General features: G+C 64.3%; 2 protein-coding genes and 1 long non-coding RNA gene across 14 annotated transcripts in view; 1 reads left to right on the top strand and 2 right to left on the bottom strand.

The window, feature by feature from the left end:
- Positions 1 to 389: 389 nt before the first annotated feature.
- LOC139083906 (uncharacterized) lies at positions 390 to 5,479 on the bottom strand. Its single transcript, XR_011541024.1, has 2 exons — positions 2,835 to 5,479; positions 390 to 2,295 (listed from the first exon to the last, which is right to left on the bottom strand). It is a non-coding gene; the product is annotated as an uncharacterized lncRNA (long non-coding RNA).
- A 212-nt stretch (positions 5,480 to 5,691) lies between these two features.
- On the top strand, positions 5,692 to 15,820 carry NANOS3 (nanos C2HC-type zinc finger 3). 2 transcript variants are annotated; one of them, XR_011541023.1, is made up of 3 exons: positions 5,692 to 5,831; positions 14,952 to 15,026; positions 15,525 to 15,588. XR_011541023.1 is itself a non-coding variant. In XM_008509221.2 (3 exons), the coding sequence occupies exons 1-3, from the start codon at positions 13,407 to 13,409 to the stop codon at positions 15,590 to 15,592; spliced, it is 621 nt and encodes a 206-aa protein (XP_008507443.1). In that variant the 5' UTR covers positions 10,679 to 13,406; the 3' UTR covers positions 15,593 to 15,820. The 2 variants fall into 2 exon arrangements, 1 of the variants encoding a protein (XP_008507443.1); XM_008509221.2 differs by lacking the exon at positions 5,692 to 5,831 and adding an exon at positions 10,679 to 13,884 and having other exon boundaries at positions 15,525 to 15,820.
- A 1,605-nt stretch (positions 15,821 to 17,425) lies between these two features.
- The window catches only part of BRME1 (break repair meiotic recombinase recruitment factor 1), a 16,881-nt gene continuing 9,455 nt past the window's right edge, over positions 17,426 to 24,851 (bottom strand). For all 11 annotated transcript variants that reach the window (XM_070623562.1, XM_070623561.1, XM_070623555.1 and 8 more), the window contains 4 exons: positions 22,818 to 24,038; positions 20,009 to 20,097; positions 18,303 to 18,395; positions 17,426 to 18,043 (listed from right to left, as the gene is read on the bottom strand). In XM_070623562.1, the coding sequence (XP_070479663.1) occupies positions 17,893 to 18,043; positions 18,303 to 18,395; positions 20,009 to 20,097; positions 22,818 to 24,038 (1,554 nt within the window). In that variant the 3' untranslated portion in view covers positions 17,426 to 17,892. The remainder of the gene's footprint in view (positions 18,044 to 18,302; positions 18,396 to 20,008; positions 20,098 to 22,817; positions 24,039 to 24,851) is intronic.

Raw genomic sequence — 24,851 nt, 5'->3', positions numbered from 1 at the left:
CAGAGGGTCACACGCACACAGCGGGCAAACTGACTCAGGCTGCTGGGCAGGGTGGGCAGGTCCAGGCCGGGGCCCTGGAATCAGGCTTCGGAGGAAACCCTGCCGAGCCCCGTGCTTCCCACCCAGGGTGCCCGCGCGGGGGCGACCAGGACCTCCGACAGGACAGATGGGTGCTGGGGGCCTCTGTGGCCTCGCCTCCTCAGTTAACCACCCCTCTCCCAGGCCACCTCCTTGCCTCCACGGGGCCTTCTCCCCACCTTAGCTGTCCTTCCTGCGCTTGGCATGGGAGGGTCACCGGGCAGGTTGAGGGCCAGGAGAGAGAGGCACTCACTCCGCTGGGACGCAGAATTTCCAGGGACACCAAAATACTCAGCAGGCGAGACTAAATATGTTTTATAAGAGCTTTATTGAGATAAAATTCACATACCATCCAGCTGACCTTCTCCAAGTGTACAATTCAGGGTGTTCAGTGTACTCGCAGAGTCGTGCGACCATCGCCACGACCATGTGAGAACATCTGCCTCACCCTAAAAAGCAGCCCGCTCCCCACGCCCCTCTGCCCTCCGTGGGGATGGACCCGCACGATGTGGCTCGTGCCCGGCTGCATTCCCGCTTCCAGGTCCCTTCCCGTGCGAGCACGCCTGGCTCCTTCCCCCGTTTGTGGCTGAATCACAGGCTGTATGGAGGGACCACACTTTCCAACCCGTTCACCAGCAGCTGATGGCCATTTGGGTCGTTTCCACCCTGGGGTTCACATGAACGACGCTGCTCTGAGCATGTGTGGACCCTGTTTTATGTGGGAGATGAAACACGACTGGTGTGCAAGCTTCTTGAAGAGTACAATGAATGCAAAAAAAATCCACGCTATGAAATATCAAAATGTCCACTAAAGACAGGATCCCATGGCTGGGGTTAGGGAGCCGAGGGGTGAGTCACCGGGGAAGGTCGGGTCCTGCCTGGACCTGCGCGCTCCAGCGAGGGCGCCGCTGGTCACGTGGCTCCCTGAACCGCCGCTAGTCCAAACTGAGATGTGTTGTAAGCAGAAATGTTTCCGAAAGGAATGTGGAATATCTCACGGACCATTTCTGTCTTGGTTGTGTGTTGAAACGACGGTGTTTAGGGTCGATCGGGTTCAATCGAATATATTATTAACATTTGTCTCACCTGGTTTTACTTTTCTTAATGTGGCTACTGGAAAATGTAAAAATTGCCCGCGTGGCAGCTGGCCTTGGGGCCGGCGGCCTGTCCCCCTTGGAGAGGGCCGGGCTGTGCTCACTGTCTGTCACCTCCTCTTCCGTTTACTTCTCCAGCGGCGGCCTGATCGCACCACAGCCAGGCATCCTGCTCAGGGCGCACTGTGCAGGACCTCTGTGTGGCATCTGTCACCTCTGCCCACATCCTCCTTGGCCCCAGGACACTGTGCACTCCCATTGTGCCCCCCAGCCCCCAGACGTAGCTTTGGCCGTCACATATTGATGACCCCCTCGCTGAACATCCCCTCCTGGGCATCCCCCAGCGGGCCCCCTTCCCCCTCGGCTCCTCAGCCTCACCCTAGGCTGTCTCCGGGCCCCGTGGCCTCCCTTCCTGCAGCTGTCCACTCCCACCTGTCCTAACGGACCCACATCTTCTCACCTGGACAGCCACTCTCGTCTCCCACCGGCCCCCTGCATCCGCCCTGTCCCCCCTGTGCATGGCCCGGTGCACGTGACCTCAGAGTCTTGCTTAACCCCTCCCAAGGACTCTGCTGTATCATGATTCAGGCTGTGGTTGCACAACTGTGTGCATTTGTCAACCCTCACAGAGCTGCAGAAAGGCTGAATTTTACTTTGCGTAAATTACACCTCAATAAACCTAACTAAAAATAAAAACCTCCAAGTCTTCCTGTCTTACTTAAATCCAAACTCCTCATTGGCCGTCAAGGCCCTGCAGGACCTCACCTCCTCCGGAAGCCTTCCCTGATGGCACCCCATCCTCCAGGCTGCCCCCCGTGCCTCCCCTGGACTCTCTTGTGCTTCTGGCTCCCAGCCCTGAAACCCTTCATCACAACTGGCCAGCTCCGTGGCCGTCCCTGCTCCAGACGGTGGCAGGCAAGTACCATGTCTGTCTCATTCCTCGGCGTGCCAGGAACCTGGTGGTGAGCAACACTCAATGCAACGGATCCCCTCTGAGACTCTGGCCTGCAACAGAGATCAAGACGAGGCTCTCTGCCGGGGGTGGGCGGGGGGCGGACTCATGAGATGACAACGAGCAGGGAAGCACTGTGTTCGAAGGCGGCAGGGCCGCGGGAAGACAGAGCTGGGAAAAGCAAGGAGGTGCAGCTTTAAATGGGGGGTGAGGGAAGGTCTCACGGAGGAGGTGACATTTGGGCAGAAACCTGAAGGAGGTGTGGGAGGGAGCCATGTGGGTGTCTGGGGGAAAAGAGTCCCTGGCAGAGGGAACAGCCAGTACGAAGGCCTGGAGGCTGACTGTGCCCGGTGTGTCTGAGGAAGGGTGGGAGGCCGCTGTGGCTGGAGTGGAGCGAGCGAGGGAGGGAGTGGAGGAGGAGAGGCAGGGATGGGACAGGGCGGTGTGCGGGGCCACCGGGAGCACTTGGGCTTCTGCCCTGAGTGAAAATGGGAATCATGGAGGATTCTGGGCAGGGGAGGGACGAGGTCTGCCTTGGGTGTTCACAGGCACCCTCTGGCTGCCCTGAGGAACAGACTGGGACTGCGCTGGTCCCAGAGGGATGAGGTGCCTGAGGGGGAAGGGTCCTTGGTGCATTGAGAAGGGACGGTTGCCGAAACGGACTGCATTTGTTAAGAAGGGTTTGGGCCCGAGCAGCTGGCAGGACGGACCTGCTGTTTCTGGATGGGGAAGATGGCTGGAGAAGCCGGTCCATGGTCGAGGGAACCAGCTGCCAGCCCAGGGCCTTGGATGGCCCGGAGTGACTCTGCCCAGACTCCCGTGGGGCATGGAGGAAGGCGTTCTCAAGCCCAGGCCTCGCCTTCTCAAGCTTTCCTCCTGGCCGACTCCTAGGTGTGCAAGCTACACGCAGAGCAGGGCGCACTGGGGCAGCACCGGGACCCCTGCCCCGGGGCACCCACCCCGGCCACACCCTGGGGGGCCTGGGGCGGACAGGGCCGAGAAGGGCCCTGTAGTTCGCACGCCGCCTGGCCCACATCTGGGCCCCAGACGATACCCCGTGGGGCCGGGAGGTGACAGGGGTGGCAGAACCTCAGGGAGCGGTTCAGGAAGGGCGGCCGCTGAGTCACAGCCACGGGCCCCCTATGAGTCAGCACTGGCAGGGGCCCCAGGTCGGGGGCTGGGGGGGGGACATGAGGGCAGTTCCCACGCCCGGAGGAACTAGGCGGCAGGCCCTGGGGCTTCCCCACTGCCTCTCCCATCCTGTGATGGGCTCCGGGGGATACTCAGAGGACTCTGGGGGGACTGACCACTGGGCCGGCCTCCAGGACTCTCTCCTGGTCTGACCCAGCTCAGGAATGCAGAGGCCGCCTGCCCAGCAAACACGTTGCAGCAAGAAGGAGCAGAGCTAGACTCTGAGAGGGACCGCGTGCGAGGCAGGCACGTGGGGACGGCAGCTCTAGGGGGCTCTGCTTCAGACGGGCTCCGGCCTTCGGGGACGCTGCATTTTGGAACTGGGGGCTCCAGCCTGAGGAGGTCCAGGCAGAGGCCTCGGCTGCTGAGCAGAGTGGGGTGGGGTGGCTGAGCTCCATGCCCCCGACAGGGAGGGGCTAGGGTCTGCTGCCCCCTGCTGGGGGCCGCGGGAACCTCGCAGGCAGGGGAGCTGGCTGGAGCGCTCCTTCAGGCCGCCTGGAGGGAAGGAGACCAGCAAGGCCTGGCCGGGATCCAGGCTCTGACGCTCCCAGGCTGTGCCACCTCGGGCAAGGGGCAGCCTCCTCTGGGCCTCAGATGCCCGTGTGTAAAAAGGACAATATTCACTTCATTGGTTTTGCTGGCAAGAGTCTGAGATGACTGGGAACGAAGGAAAGAATGAACGAATCACTGCTGTATAGTCTGGAGCAAGCCCCTCCCCCTTTTCAGCCAGAAACGGAGGGACATCAACACAGCTGGCCCCACCGCGGAGCCCGATTACTACTTAGGCGCATCCTCTTCCTTGCACGCCAGCCCCAGAGCATGACCCCCCAGCTGGGGGAAGTTCTGTATAGAGTAGAGCAGGACCCCAGTAGCTTCTGGGGGTCCTGGGGTCCATCGACCCTCCTGGGCCAGCTGGAGCTTGGCTTTCTGGGCTGAGACCTGAAGGAAGGGGGAAGGTGTGAGGGAAGTGGACCTGTGAAGGAGAAACTGAGGCAGGACTGTGGGGAGGGCATGGCAGGGGAGGAGCATGGTCAGGTGTCCCGGGGCCACGGCCCCCCTACGGTTAAGGCCTGGGCTTGGGGTGAGGGGACTCAAATGCTTCTCCCCGTCCCGTCAGACTAGGGTGGGGAATGAGTGCACAGAAGTCTGGCAGCCCAGCCCCAGCCAATGGGAGGCCTCCTGGGCGAGGGTCTGCCCTGAGGTGACCTCCCTCTGCCAGCATGGTGGCCGCAGGCAGGGGCTGTGTGTGTGTGTGTGAATATGGGGCTCCACGCCAGCATCTCTGGGAGAGGAGGGCAGCCCCAGGCTGTGCACAACTTTGGAGGCTGCCTCCTGTGTGTGGCCTGTGCACCTGGCCTGCGTGTGTGCCCACGCCAGATGGGCCCAGGTACACATGTCCCCAGGTGTCCCTGTATTTCCTGGGTGTCCCGTGGAGCCCTGGAGTCCTGGGCACCTGCCCCCGGGCTTCGGTGGGGGTGGGTCTTGGCTCTGTGATTTCCATGTCTGCCATTCGCACACAAGCGAGGGTGCGTGTATTCGTGTGTCTGTGAACTTCGTGTTTGCATGTGCCTCTGAGACTGCATGCGCGGCATGTCTCGACGGGCGTGTTCGTGCTCTGTGCTTATATCTGTGTGTTGTGTCCACGTAGATCTCCATGTGTGTCGGGCTGTTCCCACCACTGTGCACCGGGTGGGTGAGGAGATATGTATGTGTATGTTGTGTGTGTGCGCCCCTGGGCTTGTCTCTAAGTGTGTAGTGTGTGTTCTGTGGCCGTCCCCGTGCATCTGTGTATGTGTGTGTCCTGTGTGTGTCCCTGGGCTCCTCTCTCTCTCTATTTCAGCCCTGAGGACATGCCTCTTGCCCAGTGCATGTGGTATCTGTATGTTGCATGTCTATGTGCCCCTGGTGTCCCTATGTGTGTAGCTCGGTTTTAACGGGCATCCTCCTATGGCTGGTGGCCCAGTGCTCCTGCGTGTCCCGCCATTCCCTCCCATAGGTGTGTGTCTGGAAGCCCCTTGCACACCCTTCCCTGTGTTTCTGGTCCGCGGGCCTTTGTGCGCGTGTGCTCCGGGTGCGCCTTTGAGGTCTACGTGCGTCCGGGTCCCTGCGTGTGCCCGCTCGCGCCCCCGTGTCCCCCGCGCGGGCCCCGGGAGATGCGACCTGGCGCCCCGTGGGCATCCCCGCGTGCGTCCCGGTGTGCCTGGCGGGAGGCCTGGGGGCGCACGAGGCCGGCTGGACCCCCCACCCGACACGGAGCGCGGAGGAGGGAGGGGGCGGCGGCGGCGGGGAGCGCGGGCACGTCACCGAGACAGACAGGCGGGCGGGAGGCGGCGGCCGCGGGTTCGAGCCGGCGCCGGAGCCCCGCGGCCCCCTCCCCCTGCCCGCGGCCTGGGGAGCCCCCGCCCAGCCCCGGAGCCGCCGAAATGCAATTTCCCGTGCGGGCGCCTCGGCTCGGGGGGCTTTTCCGGGCGGGTTGTGGCAAGAAGAGGGGAAACGCGGCGGCGGCCCCTAAGGAGGTGAGCGCGGGCGTTGGGCGGCCGGGGGCCGCGGGCGGGGAGGGGCGCGGCGGCGGGAGCGGCCTCAGCCCCCCACGCACCTGCTCGCGCCCGGGGGCTGCGCCCGGCCTCTGCGGCCCGGCCCTCCATTGTTGCGGCGAGAGGAGGGGAGGAGCGGGCAGGGGAGAGGAGGGGAGGAGAGGGCAGGGGAAGGGAGGGCAGGGGAGGGCAGGGGAGGGACGGGGGCGGGGAGACCCAGCGGCATCGCTGCGGCTCGCGGTCCCCGGGAAGGGGGGCCGGTAGGACCGGCCCCCATGGCACCGGCCCGCAGATTCCCGGGCCGGGGCGGGGGCGGCGGCGGCGGCGGCGGCGGCGGCGGCGGCGGCGGGGCGGGGCGGGGCGGGGCCGCGAGTTTTGTTCTCGGGGCGCGGGGCGGGCGGGGACCCCGGGCCCGGGACGCCGGGCCCGGGGCTGGGAGGGGCGGCGGTGGTGGCGCGCGCGTCCGGGAAGGCGCCCGGGCCAAGTTCACGGGCGCGCGGGCCTGCAAGGGTCTGTGCTGGGGCCTGGCTGCGGCCCCGGCGCCCTCCGCAGGCCCGTCTTACCAGCGGCGGCTGCAGGGTCTCTGCTGGGCCGAGGTCCGGTGACAGGCACGCGCCCTCCGAAACGGGCCGGAGTCCCGCTGCCCCGGGAGCCCTTTTAAAGAGGGCACCTTTCACAGGGGCCTACCCTGGAGGGCATCCGGGGGTGGGAGCATGGAGAAGACCCCCTCACTGGCTGATGGGAGCTGAGAAGTACCCCCTGCGCTTCAGCTCCCTCCGCCACCCTTCCTGACCGATCCCAGCGGCCTGGACTGCTGGCAGACACCGGGTACAGAGCAGCAGCTAAGAGTCCCAAACCGCTGATGAAGACCCCCAAATTCACACACTCCACCGGACAGACATGGCCCCGTTATTACTCACATGGCCTGCAGGAGCGCCGATACACACATGCACACACAGTCACCCACAATAACACTGCCACGTGGGCACACACATCACCCACAATGACGCGGACATCCAGGGCCGGGAGAACACTGCCACATGGAAAATGCAGCCGCCAGCAATGGTGGCTACAGCCTCGCATCTAACACCGACACACACACAGTTCTCCACTGCACACACACACACACACACACACACACGAGGATGCTCACCGCCTCGCAGCACCACAGGCTGTCACCCAGAGTCACCGTGACAACCACAGGTGTGTTAATGCCCCGACACAAGTACACACAGACACCATTCTCCACAAGAACGCAGACGCGCGCACATAGACACCCTTGTGCCCGCCCAAGCAAGGACACACCCACAGCCGCCTGCGGGCGCTCACTCAACCTGACACACACACACAGCTGGCACAAACCCTTCACAGACACTGCCATCGGGTCATAGGAATCTTGACATACGCACAGTAATACGGCTGCACAGGCTGACACATGGTTGCACACGGTAAAACTGATCCTCCTAGACACACGTTATGACCCTGTCACCCCCAAACAGATAGGAACGCTCCAGTGGTATCTACACCCACAGTCACCCACCCCAACACTAAATTATACACATGGACCCCTACAATAATACCGATACACATCAGACACAATGGCAGAAGCACAGCGGCACACAAACCCACAGGAAAATGACACAGGGACCTGCAGAGATGCACAGTCACCGAACACCCACAAACCCACCAGTTGTTCCCTGAGCATCTGTCACGGACCAGGCGCTGCTCTGGCTCTGGGGACACGGGATGGGATCCCTGCCCTCCTGGGGCTGACATTTTAGTGAGGGGGCGGCCATAATCGATGACAAGCAGACGCCAGGCACCCACAGTGACACTGACAGATGCCAGAAGCCCACGTGCACTGGCTCACACAGCGACCTGCCATTCCCCACAATCCCCCTGACGCACACCCGCAGTCCCTCTGCAGCCACACAAACAGAAGCCCACAGGGGCGCAGACATGCACAGGCAGCTGACACGGAGACAGCGCCCACAGGAGCACACACCCACCTGGGCTTACGGCCCCCCGGGAACGCCCCAAATAGCCCACCAGAGTAGCTCGGGCCCCAAGCCCCCCATAGCCCACAGTAACAGGCCCACAGGCAGCTGCTGTCTGTGCTTTTGCAGACGGGTCCACCCAGGCCCAGACCTGGGGCGCCCTGCAACACGAGCCTCCGCAGAAGGGTCTGAGGTCCCATCAACCTGCTCCAGGCCCCCCACGACCCCTAACTCAACCCTGGAGCGGCTCTGACCCAACATCTGGGGGGGCATGGGAAGGAGGCCCAGGCTGCGGCCCGCTGGCTGCCCTCAGGTCTGGGTGGGACAGGGGAGCCCCTTGTCTGAGGACCCCACATGAAAGGCCAGCAGCTGGGGAGGAAGCCGGGGAGACTGGGGAGGGCGGGGTGGAAACTTGAGAGCCACACGGGTGTCCTGGCCATGAGGACCCTCCCCTGCCAGTCTAGACAGCCTGAGCCATCAACAGGACCCCATGTCGGGACCCTCATATGCAGTGTCGCTGCACGCCAGCAATGGGCTCTGTCTGCCAGGCCATGACCAACTCCACCCCGTGTCTGCCCCAAGTTCATGCACACAGAGACATATGCGCACTGGGACACACACATGGGCACAGGCACAGAGACATGCGCACTGGGACACACGCACAGAGACATATGCACTGGGACACACAGAGACATGCACATTGGGACACACAAGGGCACACACACAGAGACATGCGCAGTGGGACACACAGGGGCACATGCACAGAGACATATGCACACTGGGATACAACAGAGACATGCACCCTGGGACACCCAAGGGCACACACACAGAGACATGCGCACTGGGACACACAGGGGCACATGCACAGAGACATATGCACACTGGGACACACAAGGGCACACACACAGACATATGCGCACTGGGATACACAAGGGCACACACACAGAGACATGCGCAGTGGGACACACAAGGGCACACACAAGAGACATACGCACTGGGACACACACAAGAGACATGCGCACTGGGACACACAAGGGCACACACAGAGACATATGCACACTGGGATACACAAGGGCAGACACACAGAGACATATGCACACTGGGACACACAAGGGCACACACACAGACATATGCACACTGGGACACACAAGGGCAGACACACAGAGACATATGCACACTGGGACACACAAGGGCACACACACAGACATATGCACACTGGGACACACAGGAATGCATGCCTGGACACACACGTAGGGACACACACACACAGGCATACACAGAGGCACAGGCCGCCAGGCACCCTGGAAGCTCGCACCTCTGGCCTCCGCCTGCCTCCCGCCTTCTTCTTCAACTTGACGCCAGAGCTGCTCCATCCGGCCATCGCCTGCTCATCTGGCTTCCCCAGGACCTCTCACCTCCGCCTGGACCCCAGGCCCAGGCCAGCTGCCCTGCCTTCCTAGAGCTCACGGTGAGGGTTGGGACAGGCCCTGGGTGCATGTGGCTTCTGGAAGGCTCCCCTCACCCCACTCACCCTGCCCAGACAGACCCTCTCAGCTGCGGGGTGGGGGCAGGGGGCATCCGAGGGACTGAGGACCACCTGCACCCTGCTGGGCTTCAGTCAGTGGTAGGCTCAGCCCTCCAGGAGGCCTCAGGACGCGGGGGTGGGGCCCTCCCTCTCCACCCCCTCAAGGGCCCCGAGTCCAGACGGTGAGACCAGACAGACCAGAGGCACCCCTGGCGAGCCCCGGACCTGGAGGGGACAGGCAGACAGACACCGAGGGCAGGGAGCCTGTGCAGACAGCCGCAGACAAAGGGCCACAGTCAGACCCGGGGTGGCCCCCTCGAGGCCTCACCCTCACCCCGCCCTCCTGGCTGCCCCTGTCCTAGGGAGACCCTTCACCCGGACCTCCACCCTGGTAGGTCAAGGTCAGAGTCCTCCGGGACCCAGCGGAGAGGAGGCACAGAGGGGAGGGGTGTTTTGGGGAGCCCCCCACTGCAGCCAGAGCGCCCCGTGCCTGATGGCCCCACATTCTAGCTCCGCTGTTGAGAACAAAGCTGCTGGGAGTCTGTGGTCCGAACTCTGAGTCTCACCTTCCTCACTGAAAAAGTGGGACCCTAATAATAGGGCGACGTATGGAAAGCGTTATTATTAGTAGCAGCAAGACCTCTGCTCTCCCAGCCCCGCCCCCAGACCCCTAGACGTTCTCTTGGTTAAGACGACCATCCTCAAGGCAGGAGGGCCCACACTCTTCCCCCGGAGGAGCCTGCCTACCCTGTGGGGGTGCAGCCCCGCGCCCCCAGGGCCCCGCTGGCCAGTGGGTGGACCGCGAGGAGGGTGCCCCACCTGGAGTGCCTACAGGGGCGGGAGCGGGTCGACCCGGCTGGCAGCCGAGGGCGGGCTCGGGGAAGGGCTTCAGGAGATGGGGAATTTCATGGGGGCGTGCCTGGCAGGGGTCAGGCTCTGGGGAGTCCGGTTTGGGGTCAGGTCCCATCCGAGTGGACCTCAGGGGGCCTGGGCTCCATGGGGGCGGCCATGGGGACTCTGTCCCTGGGGGTCCGGGCTGCGGGCTTCAGAGGAGGGTCCTGGGGCCGGGCTCGGTGTCCTCGGCGCTCCCAGAGCCGGCAGGAGTGGGAGTGGGGTGCCAGCAGGGGTGGGCTCTGAGGCGGGGACCCCGGGCAGGCCTCAGGGGAGCCGGGCTCTTTGAGGACTGGCTTAGGGGGCAGGGCTGATGGGGGTTGAGTTTGGGGCCGAGATTTAGAGGGAGGGGCCAGAAGTGGGTGGGCTTGGGCCCCTGGCTGTGCAGCAGTTAAGTTCGCTTGGGTGCCCCGGGGTTCACAGGTTCGGATCCTGGCACGGATCTACGCACCGCTTATCAAGCCACGCCAAGGCGGCATCCCACATATAAAATAGAGGAAGATGGGCACGGATGTTAGCTCCGCCAATCTTCCTCAGCAAAAACAAAAAAAAACTGTGGGTGGGCTTTGGCGGGGCAGGACTCTGGGGGCTGTGTTGGCTCAGGCCACCTCTGCGAGGGATGTTTTGGGGTTCACTCGAGCTCAGCACACTTGGGATCCTTGATCCTCCTTAGGGTTATGCCAAGGGGCCCTCTGGGGCTCAGTATTCCCCTCAGTGAAATGGGAGGGGACTGGTAATTGGAAATTGGAAGGCCCCTCCAGGCCGTCCTTGAGGTCCCCAGGCCCAGGTCAGGGGCGGCCTCCCCTGAGACTGTGCTTGGGGGCACCTGAGGGAGGCGCACAACTTCGCGGCCCAGGAGGGAGGAATGGAGAAGTGGGGAGGGGCGACATCTTGCCACAGCCTCTTTTGAGGCCGGAGGGTGAGCGACCCTGCACCCCCACATCCGGGCCAGGCAGCCGCGATGGCCGTGCGCTTGGGCGCTGACCCAGAGGGGCCTGAGTTCAGATACCTCAAGACCTGCAGGTGGGCCAGCCCGAGTGTCGCTCCGGTCCTCTTGCTTCTCCCCACCCAGTGGGCAAGTGACCCGCGGGCAGGGCCTGGCAGCAGTCCCTCTGGCCCCACTGCTTCCCGGCATTTGCAAAAAGTGGAGACTCTGAGCCCCCCAGCCGCCCCCAGGGCTGTTGTGATTCATGGACCATTGGGCCCGGAACACAGAGGAGCTCGCAAAAGGTATTACATTGTATTAAAATGACTTGTTTATCTCTCTGGCGATACCCCATACCCCGGGGCCAGAACCCCGGGCAGCCAGACATCTTGGGGCCACTAGGAATCCTTCCTCCGCCTCCCACGAGAGTGGTGCCGTCTGGCCTCAGTCTCCCAAAGTGACAAATGGGAGTGATCTGCACTTTCCAGGGGCTGTTTGGAGGGCTACCCCAGTAACTGAAGAAGCAGCCCAGCCGCCAGGACCGCTGCATCTTTGTAGCAAAGGCAACATCACTGTCTTCTGTTCTCATTACCCATATCTGCCTCCTGCCTTTTCCGGGTCTTGCAGAGTTGGTACCTAATAACCGCTGACTTAATGAGCCCATAGGTCCCTCCCTCCCTCCGTCCCCTCTCCTCCCTCTCCCCGTCTGGTTCCCTACACCCCACCCCCTACTCCGGGTCCCCCAGAAAGTCGCCAAGGGTTTGGGGGAACATTCAACCTGTCGGTGAGTTTGGACAGCTCAGGCAAACCATCGACCGTTGAGTGGACCTCGAGGCCTGGAACTGCCGTCCACCCAGCGCGCTCCCCGCCTTCCAGATCGGGGGCGGCCAGGGGATCCCGAGCACATCCCTTAGGCCACAGTGAAGGTCACAATCAACATTCATTGTTGTCGGTGGGTTGTGAGAGCGAAGGTCACAATCAACATTCATTGTTGTCGGTGGGTTGTGAGGACGGAGGCCAGACCCACCGGGGGATGAATGTCACTGTGGCTGGGCTGGACACAGCCTGAGGGGAATGGGATGGGGGACAGGACCCACCCTGGACTCCCCCCGCAAAGCCGCTCAGCCTGTGCCTTGCCCTGACCGCCGCCTCTCACCCCTTGGGGAGGGCTGGTGCCTGGGATTCTGATGGACCCCAGAGACATCTGCTGGATCGGGGGAGTAATCCTGGAGGGCTGGTGGGGAGGGTCACGGCGTCGGGCTGGACAGCTGACAAAGCGTGTCAACGGACTCAGTGAAGGGCTCGTGAATGAATGAATGGGGTGGGTAGGCAGTGCAGGGTGGTCTCTCAGTGTCCAAGGGGGCCCAGCTTCCTCTCCCTCCTTGCCTGGCGCCCTCTTGTCCACCTTGAACCTCAGTGCTGGCTGATCCGTCCACCTGCGGGTCTGTGCACCTGGGTGACTCAGCCCGGGGCCCAGCCTTGGGAGGGGACTGGACGGGAGGCAGGCTTTTGGGCTGCTCTTTGTGGGGCCGGTGACTTCATCCCCAGTTTGCTCATCCATTCAGTGGGCTTCCAGAGACAATGGGTGCGGAAGCCCCCTGAGGGGGACGGGAACTGGGGGCCTCAGTCCGGTCCTTGTCCCCTACCCTTGAGCCAGGCCCCATCCCCCTTCCAGAGACAGCCAGAGCATCAGCAGCGGCCCCCTCCCCAAAGAGCGCAGGGGCTGCTGGCCCTCCCCCAGCCCAGGGGAAGGAAGAAAGAAGTTACTGAGTTACCGGTTAGGACGATGCTTGTCTTTGGGGCGGGGCTTCCACACTCCTCACCCTGTGGGGTAGGGGTGGCAGGCCGCCTCCAGGGAGGGTAGGTGGGGGTGGCCCTCTCAGTGCCCTCTTGGGGGATGTGTGGCTCCAAATTGTGGGTGCCCCTGCAGCCTGGCCCGGTACCCCCTCCCCCGCAGCCCACCCCTGCAGACCATGCATCCATCCCCCTCGGCAGGTGCATTTACTGGGGAGCAGCTGCAAGCCCCCTGTGACAGTAAGGGCCCTCCCACAGCCTGCTCCTCCCCTTCATACCCCTCAGAGGTATAAGAAGGGAACTGACAGCCAGACTCCGGGTCTCCAGAGAGGGGAAGGGCGGGGTGGGGGAAGGGGAGAAGGACAAACTCTGGGCCGGCAGGGTCTCCTCTCTCTGCTCCTCCGCCTGGCACACGCTGCCCAGCCATGGGCACCTTCGACCTGTGGACGGACTACCTTGGTTTGGCACGCCTGGTGGGGGCTCTGCGTGGGAAAGAGGAGCCAGAGACCAGGGTGGACCCCCAGCCGGAACCGGTGCCAGGACCAGGGGGTCAGAGGCCCACCCCGGAATCCTCAGCAGCTCCCGAGCGGCTGTGCTCCTTCTGCAAACACAACGGCGAGTCCCGTGCCATCTACCAGTCGCATGTGCTCAAGGACGAGGCGGGCCGGGTGCTGTGCCCCATCCTTCGAGACTACGTGTGCCCCCAGTGCGGTGCCACCCGCGAGCACGCCCACACCCGCCGCTTCTGCCCGCTCACCGGCCAGGGCTACACCTCCGTCTACAGCTACACAACCCGCAACTCGGCCGGCAAGAGGCTGGCCCGGCCCGAGAAGGCGAGAGCGCAGGACTCAGGGCCACGCCGAGGAGCAGGAGCAGGAGCAGGAGCAGGAGGAGCCTGTGCAGGTGGCTGGGGACCCGCCGTGGAGGGGTCCTGTCTCAGAGGGTTGCGGGGAGAGCATCCGTGTAGAAAGCTTAGAACAGTATTCTAGAAGTGTCGCCCAGCGTGGGTAAACCGTGGCTCAAGTTCGCTGTGTGGCCTTGGGCAAGGCATTCTCCCTATCTGCGCCTGTTGGGGAGGTGCTGTCCTTTTCCGGGCAGCGGGTGATCCGGCAGGGAGGCCGTCGGGGCTAGCGGTGGGGTCTGCAGACAGGTACATCTGGGCTCCAATCTTGCTTGGCCCTCAGGAGCTGTGTGGCCTGAGGGAAGTTGTTCAGCCTTTCTGAACCCCAGCCTCCTCATTCACTCACTCATTTACCGAATAGTTTGTGTGCCTCTTCTGTGCCCAGCGCTGGGCGGGGCCAGCCGTGGACAGGTAGGGGAGAGGGTGGCAGTGAAAATGCAGGGTGACGGTGCTGCATGGGGGAGTCTAAAGGAAGCACCCCATCCGGATGAGGGGTCCAGCAGGGCTTCCTGGAGGGAGTGGCTTCTGGAAGGCCGGCTCAGGCTGGCGGAGCGCTGGAAGCACAGCCTAGGTATTGGGACTGGTGGGGGGACATGGGGAAGGTCAGTGTGTCTGCACGGAGCGCGTGAGTGTGTGTGGACGGGGGTGCCAGAGACCTGGGGCAGAGGACGGGCCTGTAGGACTGGGACTTGGGGCTCAGGGCGCCCTGGAAGGGGAAGGCCCAGGTCTGGCGTTCAGAGTGTGGCTGGACTGTGGGGACGGATCTGGGAGGGCAGCTGAGGTTGGAGCTTCCCCGAGGCCCCAACTGGCTCTCTTGACCCTACGCGGGCCTCCACCTGCGGTCACCCCGTCTAGCCCACTGAGTGCCCATTCCGACTCTGCAGGTCCGGGCCCCACCCCCCAGCACCTGCATTTCTGACCAGCCCCCGGTGCTGCCAGGCCGCGGACCACGGGGGCTCTGAGTGGCTGGCCCTTCAAGGGCAGCCGTTACGTTACAGATGCAGAGGCCTCAGCTCGCGGGGGTGTTTTTAAAAGAGAAATCCGTTCTAGCACCTTTGATTGCCTGCAGGAAAGTCAGCCAGCGGAGAGGGGGTCGGATGGGGCCCTGTCGCTGCCCCTGTGGGAACTGCCCCACCATCAGACGGTGAGCTGCTTGAGGGAGGGGCCTGGGTGGGGGAACCCCATCCCCGGGCCGCACCTGCGCAGTGAGCACGTGTTAAGAGTGAGACTGCCTCCAGGACCACGGTGTTCCTTGTGGGGTTCTATGGGGTCCAACGGGGAGACGCAGGAAGCTGAGCGGATAGAATAGAGATGATGGTCTCAGAATTGTCCTTTTTCCTTTAAGTCCGAGGGAACAGAAAGACTCGCCTCGCGGGTGTGGAGGATGGGGTGGGGGAGCCCGCCCCGCGCTGCTGGCTCAGATAGGCCGCCGGAAGCCGGCCCCCGGGTCACCGTGGGGGTCACAAACCCGGGACCCCGGGAGCGCCCAGCCGCGCCGGTCTGGGGACGTCGGGGCGCCGCGCCCGGAGCGGCCTCCAGGTGGCGCCCGAGCCGCAGCCGCCCGCGGGCCGAGCTCCGGGACCGTCAATCACCGCCGCCTCTTCCACGTTTGTCTCCTCCCCCCTGCGCTGTGAACATCCAGGTTCCAAAGGTGCCGGCAAGTCTTCCGGAGCGTCGCCCTCTTCCTGCTGTCCCTCCACTTCCGCCTAGGAGCCGGCGTGCGCGGGGTGCGGATGCTCCCTCCCTGCTGCCGGGGACTCAGGCTCGGTGGAGGCTGGAATCCCCGGAGGATGCACTCCGTGAGGACCCGCCCGGCCCCTCCGCCAGCCTGAGGGCCTGGGAGCGCGGCCCGGGGAGCCCCCGAAGGAGGGGGGTGGTCCTCAGGCCCCCCGCCCGCCCTCCCCAGCTCCGGGAGCCCAATAAACGCTTATGAGCGCATCCGCGTCGCCAGGCCCGGTCTTTGGACGGGGTGGTGGGAACAGCTCGGGGGCCGGGGGCACCCCTCCTCTCCTGGCTGCATCAGCCCCCGCGTGCTTCGACCCCCACTTTCCCCGCCCGCCCACTGGGTTTGGTTCACCCCGGGGAGCTACTCTGTGCTGAGCGAAGGGTCTGGGCCCCACCGGCGGCGCTGGGCTCCGAAGGGTCGCCCCAGCCCGGCGCCCTGAGCACGTCCCCGCGGGCTTGCCTGCGAGGCCCCCTCTGGGACGCTGGCATCCGCCCCCTTCCCCACCCTTCGCATAGAGACAGGTCCAGCGGGCAGAATCCCCCGCACTGGGGGACTCGAGCAAGAATTAGACCAAGCCATCCAGGGTCCTCACTAGGTGGCCTCCAGGGAGTGTCAGGTCACCACGGAAGCGGGTACGGAGTCACAGGCCCCTCAGGGCAAGGGAAGGCCCCTTGGGGGGCGGGGCCGGGGCGATGAAGGGGAATATGCCCCGGGGGCGAGCAGCCCAGGCCTTGGGCAGGGCGCTGGAGGCCAGCCGGGTCCGCGGGGGCCAGCGTGGGGGGAGACGGAGACCCACCCCCACCCAGGGACACCATCGGCTCTCCTGGGGGCTGTCTCCTGCACCCCACCTTGTGCCCATGGCCTCTAAGGGGCAGCAGGTGGCAGGCAGCCACCCCAGCCCCCATGGCCTCTCCTGGGTTCAGGGCGGGTCCACTCTGCCCTTGGCTTTTCCATGTGAACTGGGACCTGGGGCCACATGGGAGCAGAGCTGGGGACAGGAGCCTCCTTATGAAGACAGCCTGCCCCCCAGGCTTGGAGGGGAGTGGGGCAGGAGGGAACGTAGACAGGAGGGCTCCTTAGTGGCCCCAAGGGTCTTCGAACTGGGTTGGGGGACACAACACGCCAGCCCCTCCACTGCGTCTGCTAACTGTCTCAGCCTGAGCCGCTGGGGCGCATCCTGGTGGGTTCAAAGACAGAGCTGCACCTCCAGCCAGGAGGGGGCTGACCCCGACCCGCCATGCTTCCCACCTGAGTGGGGTCTCCCAGGGTGTAAGAAGGCAGTGGCGGCCTTGTTGGGCTGGGAGCCCGAGAGCTGAGCCACAGGCAGAGCGACCACTACAGCCGTGAGTCTGGTTTGGTCCTCCGTACGGTGGGTGACCCATTTCACAGAAGTGTCATTTTTTGTAAACTGGGTTGACAACAGCACCTGGGGCAGCTTGCGATGACGTCATCGGGCTGTGGCCAGGCCTGTGTGGGATGAGGGTGCGAGCCGCCCTGACACCCTGCAGCCACCACCCCGGGCCTGCCTCAAGGGCGGGGGCCTCGGGGCAGCAGCTCTTCAGCTGGACCGGTGGCCCGACGTCTCAGTGGGCTCAGTGGGCTGCTGCTCCAGATACCGGTGAGCGTGTTGCACGAGTGCATACACACATGTGTACATGAGCATGCCCGCACACAGCCACCTGCTCCTGGTGAAGCCAACAGACTTGGTAACTTGGGGGACCCCTGACCTGTGTCCTAGCAGAGCCCCACCCGCCTTCCCAGAAGGAAGGGGAGTGAAGGGGGGGCGTTTGTGGGCGAATGTGGAGGAAGTGCAGAGCCCCAGACAGCAGGGTGGCGTTTATTAACGGGCCTCGGGAAAGAAGACATAAAATGGAAATGGGGCAAAGAGGAGGCACAGCCAACAAAGGGAGCCCTCTTCTCCTCAGGGACAAAACAAATTCTGAACCTCTCGTGACCTCCGCCAAGGAGTGAAATTTGCAAACCCAGATAACCAGGTGACTTCCTGGGGCCCCGGCTGCCTGCTGCCACCTTGGGCCGGGCGGGAGGAGCAGCTCCCTGCCTTCAGCTGCCGCCTGTGTCTCCCCAGGGACCCCGGCTTCCGGGTTGGTGGAAGGCCAGTTCCTGGGCCCCTGGGGCATCCTGGAGGGCAGCAAACGCCAGAGGGCGCAGGCGTGTGGGCCTCCAGGGGTCTGGGGAGAGGCGGCTTCCAGCTGTTTGGCAAGACCCACAGGCCCTCTGGGGCCGGCCGTGCGGTGGCGAGGGGTCCGCACACGCACACCGCGGCCTACACATCCCTCCAGGACTGCTCCCCACGGTGGAGGCCGCCCACCGCCTTGGCCGTGCACGGCGCTGGGCCTTTCCTGGCCGGCCTCGCCCTCCGCGAGGGCAGGCGCCTGATGGCTTCCAAGTCCCGGTGGGTGCTCATGACCAGCCGGCTGTGGGGACACACAGGCAGGAGGTGTGAGGCCCACCTCTGCCGCGGCACATGCTCACGCACTCTCCCAGGCGCACACACACACGCACGCACGCACGCACGCCAACCAGAACCCCCTGTCCAGGGCAGACCGCTGCCGCAGTGCTCAGAGCCCCGTGGGCCACGGCCCAGGAGCTGCGTGCTTACAGAGCCCCTCGCTGGGGCCCCGGCCTGCCTGGCCTGCCCGCTGCCCCCCCCCCCCCCCCAGGCCCCACCCTTACTTCAGGTTGGAGAGCTCAAGGATAAGGCCGTGCACCGTGTCCGTTGCATCCTCCATCCTGGCAGCTTCACAGGCCTTGACCCCGCAGAGGGCCCTGGCGGGAGAGGAGGAAGACGAACAGCCTGACTCCGTGGACGCTCGGCCAGCTCCAGTCTGGGGCTTCTGCTGGGCCCCGAGCGGTCTTCTCTTCCAGACGTTACCCCGGGCCCACCCAGCCGGCTCTACTCCAGAGGCACACCCCGGATCCGGCCTCTTCTCCCCATAGCCGCCGGGTTCCCGGCCCCGGCTCCTGGCCCCTACGGCCTGTCCCCATGCCGCATGGGGGCTGAGAACAGGGGAGCCCTCCCGGAGGCCGCACACCCTCTGCAGCACCTCCAGACCCCCCTCTTGTTCCCCTTCCTGCCCATCCAGCCACGTTCCCAGAGTACCTCTTAGGCTCTGGAATGTTCCTTCCCTAATGCCTCCTCCTGGGGGAAGGGGGCCTTCCCCGATCACCACGGGTAACAGTTTAACCCTTTCCCGCTCTTTCCTCTCCCACGCTCCGCCATCTGTCTGACTTGCTTGTCTGTCTCTCACTGCCCACACCTGGCCCACCACCTCCCCAGAGCCCAGAGCAGCACCTTCATATCCACAGGGGCGTATGGGCCGTGGCGCCCACTGAAGCCAGCATGTCCGGCCTGCGGACACGGGCAGAGGGTCGCCCTCCTGGCCTCGGGTCAACAGCTCTCCCCACGGCCTCCCACTGTGGGCTCGGCAGTGACCCCCCCGGCTGTCACTATAGAAACTCCAGTTCTGCTCCACCTGTCGGCGTCACCCTGAGACAGCTGGCTGGCTGGGCCTTAGCCTCCTGAGTGTCTCATTCAGCCACAGGCCACCAAACCCCAGGACCCGTCCATGTGGAGTCGCACGGCCCAGGGAGGCCATGGGGTCTTCCTCTTTGCTCAAATGACAACGAGGCCACCTTGACTAAATTGCCTCTGGCCTACGCACGGGGTGTGTGTCAGCAAGTGTACAACAGGTGCTAGTCACAGACGTGTGTGCAAGGGCAAGAGGTGGGCACACGGCCACTCTCTACCTCGAGGAGGAGGAGGAAGGGACAACCTCAGCCAAGGATGCACACCCAGTCCTCCTCCATACCGGCCAGGCGGAAAGAGAACCTGGGCCATAAATAATCCATGAGTCGCGGCCTCTGCAGAGCAGCGGGTTCAAGTGCGCAGTGAGAGGAGAGGAGGGCCTGGTGCTGGCGGGGCGGGGCTGAGGGAAAGGACACAGGAGGAGGAGATGCACCCGGTGGCCTGCACGAGGGAGAGAGGAGGCCGCTGGGGGCGCGGAGCCAGGCGGGAAGTGAGCAGACAGGACAGGCGCAGACCCTGGAGGGCCCGCTGGGTGCCAGAGCTGGGACTGGCCCCAAGGTCTTCTCGGCCAGCGGCTCCTAGCCATCTGGGTCCCCTCCCCCTCTGTAGAGATCAGGGAAGGCTCTGGACTCTGGACCCTCTCTTCAAAAGACTCATGTACGTGCATCTAAACCACCTACAGAACAGGGCGGTGGGGGGGCCCAGGGGAGAGACACTGGTTTGGGTGCAGACCACTGGTCACCAGGTCCCCACTTGCAGGGAGCAGGGGACACACTGGGAGCCCGCAGGGCCGGGGCTCGGGGCTGCAGGGGCTCGGGGCTAGGAGGGCAGCGACATCTCCCAGCCTGCTCACCTCAGCTGCGCCCCAGTGAGGGGTCCCCCGTCAGCACGTGGGCCTGGGCCCGGCCAGCAAGGGGCCAGCCCACTCCCCACAGGAAACAACTGGAAAGAGAGAGCACACGTGTGAAGGCCCAGCTGAGCGAGCCCTGCACGGGGAAGGAAGAGCCGCAAAGGACAGGCGGCGCCCTGCTTCCCCTCGGCCACACCAGGAGCGCCAAGCCGGGCTCCCGCAGGGGAGAAGAGCTGTGGGGGAGGGACCCGGGGTGACCAGCTCCCCGAAAGTGGGCAGAACAGGGCAACGCTGAGCCCGCCCTGAGTCCCCGCCGGGCCTGCGCCTTCTGATAGGCTGACCCGTGCAGGTGGGTGGCTCTGTGCACACACTCTGCCTGTGACAGGTGGGCACGCGCTCTGCCCACGGTACCCAGAAGGGCACAGAGAAGACCCCGAGCGGTAGTGCCTGCGGCATCCGGTGGGCATCTGGCATCAAGGGGAGGAAGTCGGACAAACAAGCCATGTGTTTCACGTCAGGAAAAGATTTTGCAGCTCGATTGCGGGGGGAAACTCCTAATTCACACGAGAGAGGGCCAGACAGCCCTGAGGGGCTCATGTCCAAATGCTGGGGCGGTCTGGTTTCCGAGGGAAACGTCAAGCCCAACCACCGAGGTGACAGGCGTCCCTTGGAAAAGAGGCGCAGAGGCTGGGCAGGGGGCCGCCCAGGGCTGTGGGGCCTCTTCTGAGGGGACCAGTGTCCTGGGGGAGGGGCCTGTCCTAGGGACGTCCTTCCAGAGCAGAGCCCCTTTCCTCTGAGGGGTGGGGATGGGATGAAGGACTGAGTTCCACCTGCCAAGGGCCCCTGAACCCACAGGACCAGACACGGAGAACTGTGGGGCTCACCGGGGACCACTCTGCCCAGGGGACGCTTCACAACGTCTGGAGACAGTCTTGGTTGAAACAACTGGGCAGGGGGTGCTACTGGCATTGGTGAACAGGGGCCAGGGGTGTGCCCAAGCCCCCACAGGGCACAGGACAGCCTCCCCAGAGAAAGATCCGGCAGGCACGTGGCTGGGAAGCCCCTGAAGACAACAGTGTCCCCACGCATCTGGCTGCTCCACGCCGCGACTCTGGGACTCTAACTGCCGTCCCCGCCACACGCCCACCCAAGTCACTGCACCCTCCTCAGCCTGAGCGACGTCCTCCCTCCCAGCAGGCACGGTTGCCCCCGAGGGTTCCAGTGGCCCTGGGGCAGTGTCCCATCCTAGGGGAGCCACTGGGATTCCCCGTGAGGGGCCTGGGTCTGAGACAGGCCTGTCACCACTGGGTAACCTCGCATGTCCCCGGGTGGCCCCTCTGCAGCGGGGCTCCCGTGGTGTCACGGTGGGGCGGGGTCCAGGGCCTACAGGTGGAAGGCCTCAGCGCTCCATCCACCTGCGCTCTCTTCCCGAGTCCCCGCCCACACAGCCTTCCAGCCAGGGCCCTCCGGAACCTTCCCATGGGAACCTGCCGCGCCCGGGTCGCCCTGACTTGTTCAGGAACGCCCAGTGTCAAAACAAAACGCGCCTAGCGTTGGCGGCTGGGTCAGAGCAGTGCCTCCTGGCCGGCCTGGCAGGTCTAATACCGGCCACTGCCCAGCCCCACCCCGCACGTTCCTTGGGGTCTACAGGCCTTGCTGCTCTGCCTGCTGGCCGCCACCTGGGGTCCCAGCGCCCTCCCAGCCTTCTCAGCCGCTGCCCCAGAGGCCAGGAACCGGGGGACAGACGTCTCTCCTCCCCCAGCGAGGGGTCTGCACGTCTCACAGGACGAGGTGCCCACTATGAAATGCCAGCGGTGCCCATCCCAGACCTGTGGTGAGGGGCACAAAATGCCCTCTGGGAGAGCCACCGCCTCACGGGGACAGGGACCTGCTAGGCAGAGAACAGGTTCCCCATGAACGTGTACTGAACAAATCCTCTAACACATCTCAGCGGGGTCCCTGTTGCGCCCCTCTGTCTCCCCTGGAGAAACAGAGGTCAATGTTTCTGACGGAGCTGGGCTCCACGGGCCGGGCCAACCCGGGCGCAGATGCAGCCGCCTCCCCTCCCTCTCATCCCCTCGGGCAGGTGCCCGTCCTCCTGTGGCCTCGCCTCGGAGCCACACCCAGTGTGTGCAGAGGGAACAGCAGCCTCCCTCCCGGGCCGGGGCCTACAGCCGCACACACTCAGCCCAGGCTTCGTGCGCCAGCACAGGGACATGGTGCTTCCCCGGGGGCGGGCCTGCCACCTGCCCCCGACAGGGGAACGCCCACGGCGGGGAGGGGAGGCCCAGGCGGCCGCTCTCCCACTGCCCGTCAGGTGGGCAGACCCCTGGAGGAAGCCAAGCCAAGGCCCTACAGATTCCAGCAGGAAAACTACATGCCACACGCACGTCTGAGAAAGAACTGTATCGGGCAAGTGACCCTCAAGACGGGCGAAGGCTCTTTCCAGTTACGGAGCGAAGTCCCCTCCCCCAGGCCCAGCTCTGAGGTCACTGGCTTCCGCGGTTGCCCCTTTCGGTCTGGTGCCCTCCACAGACCCCGGGGAACCGTGGCCGGGCCAGGCCGGGCACTGACGAAGCCCGTGGGGGTCACTGCCCCGGCCCCTCAGCTCCCCGCGGACAGGCCCGCACAAAAAGGCTGGTCTGCCTTTTCTGGAAAATCACTGTGTCCACACCCACCGAAGCTGTGACTCGGACCACCAGACCCGTCTGTGTCTAATCAGATCGCCGTGTGCCCATCTCCCCGACCTCTGGGCGGTTTGGGGGAGGACTCAAGACCCCTTGGTGGCTGCCTGGGGACAGGAAGCTCTTACCTGTGCAGGTGGGGCTTCAAAGTCAGGGCCTTCCAGGGCGGCCCGCATCTGGCTGTCGGGCAGGAAGTCGAGGTCCACGGCCAGGGACCCTCCCCAGAACTGGTCTGCAGAGTCAGGAGGGTCCTCAGGCTGGCCTGTGGGGTCTCTGGGGCCGTCTGGGCTGCCCTGAATGACCCCCATCTCCTGAGTCAGGCCACCCACGGCTCCTCTGTGCGCTGGTGGTGTGGACGCCCCCAGGTCTTGTTTGCGGCTCCGTCTGCCTGACTCGGGCTGCCACAGCACCGGCGGTGCACACACACCTCCCAGCCCCTCTCCATCCGGGCCCGGCCCCAGGGTCTGATGGACACCTGGGCCCGCTTCTTGGACTAGGGGACTGGACTCTCCAGCACCTACTGTGGGCGCTTGGGTCCCCTGAGCCAGAGGCAGGCCGGCAGCAGGGACCCCCGGGATGTCACCAGGGGGCTCATCTTCATGCCCTGCCTCCCCTCTGCCTCGCGTGGTCTCCTGGGTGACAGGTGTGCCTCTGAGCAGGGCCCCACCGTGGCCTCCTTTGGGGGCCTTCCTGCCTGGAGAGGCAGGTGCCCCACCCGGCTCGGCCACCTCTGGAGCCCTCTGCTCTGGCTCAGCGGGGTCTGTGCTCATGGCTGTGACGACAACGGTCCCGAGGGAGGAGGGCCCTGGGCTGCCGCAGCTCTGCTCTGTTTCCCCACCAGCCCCACTGGGGGTCTGCACAGGGTCAAGGAGGCCCCGAGGGGCCGGGCCGAGGACGCCACCTCCTTCTTCCTGGTGCCCCTCAGGCAAGTCAGCCCCTGCTCCCCCTGGGGCACCTCCCTCCTGGGGGGCGCCTGGGTCTGGCTCCTTCTCTTCAGCATCAGTGCTCGGCAGGTGCCCTTTCTGGCCGTGCTCGCCCAGAACCCCACTCGGCTCCGTGCTTCCACCATCTGGTGCGCTGGCGCTTTGCTCCCACAGGTGGCCCTGGCTGGCCCTCTCTGAGGCCGAGACCACTGTCCCCCATTCTGCACAGGCATCGGTGGAAGCTGAGGGCTGAGGATCCCCACTGCGGGGCACAGGCTCCACGGCACTTTGGCTGCTGTGCTCAGGGCAGGCGCTGTCTGCCTGGGTCTGGTCTCCCAGCTCCCCGGCCGCACGGCTCGAAAGCCCCGGGGCCTCCTCCCGCGGCTGGCTGTCTGCCTCCTGGGCACTGGGCTCTGGCAGTGTTTCCTGTGGAGAGAAAAAGACTCAGCTTTGGGCCTTCCATAAGCAACCGCTCTGAAGATTTTTCTAGTCATTACGGCCCTTCTACAAAGAATCAGATGCTGCGCGGACGACAGTGCCCCCAAACGGGTTCAGCACCAGCGCCGAGTGGTTAGAGCCAGGGCTGGGGGAACCGGAAGCACAGGGATCCCTCCTTCCATCAGCTCCTTCTCCCCGCCAGCCCCAGGCACGTGGAGGCCGCTGGGAGGATCAAGCATATAAACATCAAGGAGGCCTGTGGCTCCAGCAGTGTCAACTGCCCGGTGATGACGATGGGCTACAGTTACACAAGTTGTCACCGCTGGGGAAGCCGGAGGAGGGCACGCAGGGAGCTCTCTGTGCTGCTCTGTTTTTAATTGTGGTAAATACACGTAACATAAAATTCAGCATCTTGACCATTTTTAAGTGTCCAGCTCAGTAGCATAAAGTACATCCACACAGGTGTGCAGCCGTCACCATCATCCCTTCTCCAGATCTTTTTCATCTTGTACAACTGAAACTCTGGCCCTGTGGACCAACCACTCCCCACCAACCTCCATCCTACTTTCTGTCTCTACGAATTTGAGTCCTCTGGGGGCCTCACACAAGTGGAATCATACAGTATCTGTCCTTTTGTGACAGGCTCATTTCACTGAACGTGATGTCCTCCAGGCTCGTCCATGTTGCAATACCTTTTTAGGCTGAGTAATATTCCTTTTTAAGGCTGAATAATATTCCTGCGTGGATGGACCACGTTGTGTTTACCCAGGCATCCAGCGATGGACCCTCGGGTCCATACTG

The sequence above is a fragment of the Equus przewalskii genome, chromosome 6 (genome assembly GCF_037783145.1).
Source record: "Equus przewalskii isolate Varuska chromosome 6, EquPr2, whole genome shotgun sequence".
NCBI lineage: Eukaryota > Metazoa > Chordata > Mammalia > Perissodactyla > Equidae > Equus > Equus przewalskii.
This window is presented reverse-complemented; position numbering and strand designations above follow the sequence as displayed.